The sequence below is a fragment of the Fukomys damarensis genome, unplaced genomic scaffold (assembly GCF_012274545.1).
Source record: "Fukomys damarensis isolate Sample0158 unplaced genomic scaffold, DMR_v1.0_HiC HiC_scaffold_33, whole genome shotgun sequence".
NCBI lineage: Eukaryota > Metazoa > Chordata > Mammalia > Rodentia > Bathyergidae > Fukomys > Fukomys damarensis.
In genome coordinates this window covers 41,006,885-41,013,393 of record NW_022900945.1, presented here as the reverse complement: position 1 = coordinate 41,013,393, position 6,509 = coordinate 41,006,885, and the positions used below count along the sequence as shown (strand labels likewise).

Sequence of the window (6,509 nt, the reverse complement as noted above, 5' to 3'; positions counted from 1 at the left end):
GGGGTCGGCAGTTCACGTTGACCCCGCCCCCTCCAGTGAGATATAAAGAACCCGGCTGTTCGCGCTTAACTTCGTTCCCTCCTGGAAGACCCGCGAGCGTCTTCACCATGTCTTCCGAGTCGTCTACGGTTTTGGGTTACTGGGATATTCGCGGGGTGAGTCTCCCTGAACAGTCGAGCCACTTCGTCAAAAGACGGCCCCGGAGGTGGCGGGGGCTCGGGTCAGCGGTCTAAACCTAGAAGCCGCTTTACGTGGTGTACGCGGCCGGCCTTCCGCAGCGACCAACCTCAGTCCCGCTGCCCGGCCTCGGAGGCCGCCCTCGGCCCAGCCCCTGGGATTCCTTGGCCCTGCCCAGGTCGTATTTTGGGCCGGAATCTCTGTTTAACTACCGCCCCAGCAGGACGAAGCGCCGCCCGAGAGGCCGGGCCGGAGGACGTTGGCTGGCTGGGGTTGGGGTGGGGGTTGGTTTCTGGCCGGTGGATCTCGCGCAGGCGCTGACCACCTCGGGCTGTCTTCCCACAGCTGGCGCACGCCATCCGCCTGCTCCTGGAGTTCACTGATACGCCCTATGAGGAGAAGCGTTACACGTGCGGGGAAGGTAAAGTTGTTCTTGCGCCCTAGGCTAAGCTGGCCCTCCAACTTGGGGTTGTCCACCTAGGTGTTTTCCCTTTGTCCTGAACCAACCCCATCTTGATACTTAATAAATAGGCCGCAGAGACTAAAAGGTTAAATTGGAGAGGCGGGGAATTTGGGGTATTGAGAATCAGTCGCTTCTTTAGATCTTTTTACTCTTATCAGATGATAAGGTTATGAAAGAAGTTGGTTCCCACTTCTCTCTCCCTTACAGCTCCTGACTATGATCGAAGCCAGTGGCTGGATGTGAAATTCAAGCTAAACCTGGACTTTCCTAATGTAGGTTGATTTAAGAGAGAGGATAGAAGGGAAGACCTTCAAATATATACTCCGTCCCTTTCTGGTCTCAGAAAAATCTAGAATAGGGACTCTGAGTATGGATAGAATAGATAGAATTCAAGAGTCCTTAAAAACTACGTTTTCATTTCCACTAACCTTTAACAAACGTTAACATTTCCTCTGATTGTGAGAATAGGCAATAAAAGACATTAATAATTAGACTTTAATAGAAATCAGTTTTTATATTTTACTAAATGTGTTGTAGGTATTTTAAATGTTCTTTGTAGTCATCAGTACTCTGAAATTGTGGTAGTTACATCTGCTTGCTACTTACTGCATTAATAAGCACATATTACTCTATTACAGTTTTTCCTTAAAATGTTTTACAATTATGTGATATATATAATTAGCATTTAAAACCTATTTTGAGAAAGGCTCTGTGGTGCACACATACACAGATTTAAGAACCCTGTGCAGAATCAGTTGGGGACCCACTGCTACCTTCTACCCATCTTCTTTTTCCTAACACAAGACCTTGTCTCATTCACTATTTGCAAGTCTCCCTTCCCACAGGAGAGAGAAGTTGTTCATTGAGTCTGTCCTTTTCCTCACAGCTTCCTTACCTGATGGATGGCAAGAACAAAATCACCCAGAGCAATGCCATCTTGCGCTACATCGCTCGCAAGCACAACATGTGTGAGTGGGGTAGGGCTATAGAGGAAACTGGCCATTTGCTTACCTGGCATGGATGATCCCAAGGGCGATTTGTTGTCATTTGACCTACAGGTGGTGGTACTGAGGAAGAAAAGATTCGGGTGGACATAATGGAAAATCAAATAATGGATTTCCGCATGCAGCTGGTGCGTCTTTGCTACGACTCTGACCATGTAAGTTTTCATAGCAGGCATCAGCTAAGTGGGGGTATCAGGAAAAGAAGCAGTTAGGAAGTTAAAGGTTCTTTCTCCCTCTTTTTACTGTTGACTTCTTCCCACCAACCCAATCTCTAAGAATAGGAAACAGAACTCTTACTTTTGTTTGTTTTGTTCTGTAATTCAGGTGTTGACCTCTCACTCCTTTCCAAACCCCTTCTTCCCATTCTGCCACCCCCAAGCAAAGGCAATAAGAAGAAAGCACCTGGAGAGGTGCTGCGAAGTGTTCATCACTGGCCTGTGCCTTGATTAGCTATGTAGGTGATAACCGCTATTCTTGTTCTCTTTTTTCCTATCTCCCAGGAAAAACTGAAACCTCAGTACTTGGAACAGCTACCTGGACAATTAAAACAATTTTCCTTATTCCTGGGGAAGTACTCTTGGTTTGCAGGGGAAAAGGTAGGAAAAGAGAAAGGGAGATTTTACTTCACTATCCTTGTTAGGTGTTCATGAACTCCCAAGAACTGACCATCATATTGTCCTATCTCTAGCTCACCTTTGTGGACTTTCTCACCTATGATGTCTTAGATCAGAACCGTATATTTGAACCCAAGTGCCTGGATGAGTTCCCAAATCTGAAGGATTTCATGTGCCGCTTTGAGGTGATGATGCTACCTGTACTTTTCTCTTAGAGAAATACTCACAGGCTCCTCTAGACCCCAGTGGACTTCACTGTGGTAGATGCTTGCCCAACACTAGCTTTGGCCTAAATAATTCAATGGCTGGGAAGGGCCAACTTCTACACCCCCCAAAAATGGGGGAAAGGTAGAGGCAGGCAACATGTAAATGTTGCCATTTTGGTGTGGGCTTATTGGGCTGAGCTAGAGTTTGGTGTACTTATAAAGTTTGGTGTGCTTTTCCTTCAGGCTTTGGAGAAAATAGCTTCCTATCTGCAGTCTGACCGCTTCTTTAAGATGCCCATCCATAACAAGATGGCCAAATGGGGCAACAAGTCTATATGCTGAGCAAGAGACAGAACTGCACTGCTTTTGTTCTTCCTGGCCTGTCCCTAGGAGGCCTGTACTTCTCTGCTCTTTTCAATAAATAACACTTAACTTACTCGTGTTCAGCTAGATTTCTTTCGGGTGTAAAGGACAAAAAAAAAAAGTAATATAGAGAATGATCAAAATAGGAATTCAGTTACTGCAACATTCACATCCCTTTATTCCTCAACTAAGTTTAAGGGCTAGAAGTTTATCCCCAAGCCTTGAGAGTGGATGCTGGGAATAACACTACTTTTAAATAATAGATATTTTCAGTGGACATAGAACCGCCATGAAGACCTAGTGAAGAAATCAAGTAAAACTGCATAATATTGATGAACCTAATAACTGGAGTTCAGAAACAGACCCATCTATGTATAGAAATTTAGTGTGATAAAGATGGTGTCTCAAACTGACAGGATAGCCAGTAGAGTTAGGACAATGGATTACTAATTAAAAATCATAGAACCCAAAACTCATACCACTCACTCACTAAAGCTAATTTATCAGGAATTTAAGGCCCAGCACAAAACACAAAGCTGTTGAAGTACAAATATAAGGATGTTTGTGATCGTGGGGTAAGAAAAGTTTCTCTAACACATAAAAAGAAACCATGAAAGATTTACCAATCGAACAAGATTAAGTTTTAAGACTTCTATGATAAGCCACAAGTAAGGAAACTTCAATGAGATAAAAATAAGGGACTAGTATAACTAACTATAAATCATTAGGAGTTTAAAAGAATGAACAAAATCTATGAACAGTTACAAAAGAGAAATACCACACCTATGTCCCCAAAAAAGTTTTTAAAATCTCTATAACCCAAGGACCTGCACATTATAATAGTAAGGAGTCATTTTTCTATCTCTCAGATGAACAAAAATTAAGACATTTCAATAGTGTTGACAAGGATTGGGAAATGATAGCCATTTCCCGCTGGTAAACTTGTAAATTCATAAGGCTTTTTTGGAGGACAATTTGTCTTAATATTTAAAAATTCAAATCAGATCCTATAATTTAACAATTCCATTTCATAAAAGCTCATCCATATAACACTGTCATATGCTAAGATGTTCATTATAACATTGTGTGGACATATTAATGCCTAATTCTGCCATAATACCATATGGTAGTTAAAGGAGATTGAGCTCTATGAATTAACATGGAAGGATCTTCAAAATGCATTAGTTGAATTTCACATGCATTAGTTGGTAGATTAGTATGCACAGCATGACATCTTTTATGACTTGAAAAGGTATTTCTACAGATAATATTTACATAAGCAGATACACAGAAAAGGGTCTGGAGGGACACAACCAAACTGGTAATGGCTTCAGGCAAAGAGGAAGGAAGCCCAGACTCCATGAGTAACTTACAGGAGACTTGTGAGATTCAAATCTTTAGAGAATTTATATTCACACATTCACCACATTCACTAGTTTTAAGAAAGCAAATGACTCTTGTGGAGATTGACTTGGCATCATTCTCTCTACTATAAAGTCTTTCAGAAGTGTCCAGCCTCAAGAGAGTGATCTGCAGGTCAGAGTGCTGTCCCCTGTGCACCAGAAGTCAGGAATCTGGTGAGGGACAGAGGACCCAATGGCCTTGAGACATGTCAGGAGGGCCACCTCAAGAGAAGTACAAATGCAAAGTGTTAAGCAAATATTTCAGCTTCCACCTTTGTTGCCACTCCTACCAACACCAGTTAGGTGTCCAGGCCAATGTCTTGGGTCTGGGAAGCCTTTAGGCAGAAGAACTAAAGATGAGGTGTTTCTCCTTGGTATGATAACTGTAGACATGAATTTCCAGAGTGAGGAAATTGTGTGCCTTGTGGATTTAAGGGAAGCAAAAGAAGTTGAGGCTGCCTCTGGGACTAAATAGGTGATACAACCAGAAATCAAAGGAAATGTATTATTTATTGCTGTGTACTGATATTACTACAAATTTAGCAGCCTAAAACAACACATTTATCATCTCAGTTTCTATGAGCCAAGTCAACATAGCATTACTGGGTGCTGAGTTCAGTTCTCATTTGTAAGGAGTACTCAACTGTGTCAGCCAGGGATGTGATCTCATCTCAAGGCTTAACTGGAGATGAATCTGCTTCCAAATTCAAGCGGTGGTTGACGTAACTACCCAGTTCCTTGTGCCACGCTGGACAGAGAGCCTCAATTTCTTATTGGTGGGCAGCTAAAGGCCACCTTCTGTTCCTTGCAAGAGGACTTACCCAACATGGCCTCTTGTATCATCAAAGCCTGTAAAGGAGTCTCCTGGAAAGAGAGACACTGCAGTCCTATGTCATGAAATCATAGCAGTGACATTCCAAACCCTTATTCTATCAGATGCAAGTTACAGGTCCTGTTCACACTTGAGAGGATTGCAGAAGGATGTATGAGCACAGTGAGATGGGATTATGGGAACCATCTCAGTCTATTCATCATAGGGCAGAAGGCAAACAAGTAGGAAGTTGGTCCTGTTGTCCTCTGCATAAAGAGTCCTGAGAATGACGGGTCACAGGAGAGAGCAACATGGTAGGGGAATAAGTAATTAATTGCAAGGGAGAAATGTAAAATGCACAAGTCTGCAGATGTAACATTTCATGTGAATTCTGAGTAGGCAGACGATGAACAAATCACGTTGTAATTTATTTTTAATGTTTGTCAGCAAAATCACTTAACAATTATCCAAGACCAAGCTCACTGGCCCAACCACTGACGGGAACAGGAGAGGTAGTTTCCCAGGTGCCAGTCAGCCCCTAACTCTGACACAGGCCCCCGAAAAGATGGCTATCACAACAAGAGCCAGGTTCTGGTAGGGTTGGGATGGGGTACAGCTTGTCATCCGTTAGGCCCAGAGACCCACAAATCTTGAGATATCAGCATACTAATGGTGGGGTTATCAGTAGCCTTGGTGTGTGAGTAATAAAAAACAGACCTTGTGATAAATGCATTAATCTTGGTGCAGAATTTCTCTGAAAGTATTAGGGAAACATTTCATTGTTGGAGGTTGAGCACCTGGGCTAAAGTGTTTTCCAGTCAGAAGGAAACAGCTTATGTGATTAGAAAAAATTCACTGTAGAGTTGTTTCCCTCATGCAGTGGGTGCAGCAGGAGACACTGATACATATAGACATCGGCCTGCCTCTAAAGCCAGATTAAGAAGGGTTTATGAGAGCAGCTACCTGTGTATAGAAATTACACGTTCCTATCCTTCAGCTGCAGGGCAGGTGGCTCAAATGAACCATGCTGATAAAAGCCTTGAGTTCAGATGAATAGTGAGAGAGGAAAGGAACTGAAATTTCACCGGTGCTTTTTCTAATGTGCAAATTTGTGCACGTCACTCCCCTGCTTTAATATATTTAATGACTTTTGAGGCCTCAGGCAAACAACTGTCTCCTCTCATTTACCTTAGTCATCTGACCTCTGCTTCCTTTTTTACCACAAATATTTTAGCCCATGCCCTGTCTCCCAGTTCTGGAGCTCTGTGTTCAGCCTTTGTGAATTTCCTAGTGTTATTGGCAGGTTTTGGTCAGACCTGAAACTGGGTTCTCCTATCTAGTTTCATTTACCCACCATCAAGAGTACTTGAAGAGCCCATGAAGGAGAAAAAGGAAAAAGGAAGAAGGAGAAGAAGAAGAAGAAAGGAAAAAAGAGGAAAAGTCGTGGGGGAGGAAGAGGTGGGGGAGA

At 42.9% G+C, this 6,509-nt stretch overlaps 1 protein-coding gene across 1 annotated transcript; it reads left to right on the top strand.

The window, feature by feature from the left end:
- The first annotated feature begins 25 nt into the window (after positions 1 to 25).
- LOC104849519 (glutathione S-transferase Mu 3) lies at positions 26 to 2,900 on the top strand. The gene is made up of 8 exons (XM_010606000.3): positions 26 to 155; positions 523 to 598; positions 848 to 912; positions 1,527 to 1,608; positions 1,699 to 1,799; positions 2,145 to 2,240; positions 2,333 to 2,443; positions 2,708 to 2,900. The coding sequence occupies exons 1-8, from the start codon at positions 108 to 110 to the stop codon at positions 2,804 to 2,806; spliced, it is 678 nt and encodes a 225-aa protein (XP_010604302.1). The 5' UTR covers positions 26 to 107; the 3' UTR covers positions 2,807 to 2,900.
- Positions 2,901 to 6,509: the final 3,609 nt, after the last annotated feature.

Coding starts and splice junctions, on each gene's coding strand:
- LOC104849519 (XM_010606000.3), top strand. CDS start 108: ATGTCTTCCGAGTCGTCTACGGTTTTGGGTTACTGGGATATTCGCGGG. Junction 1,800..2,144: donor TTTGCTACGACTCTGACCAT/GTAAGTTTTCAT, acceptor CCTATCTCCCAG/GAAAAACTGAAACCTCAGTA. Junction 2,444..2,707: donor ATTTCATGTGCCGCTTTGAG/GTGATGATGCTA, acceptor CTTTTCCTTCAG/GCTTTGGAGAAAATAGCTTC.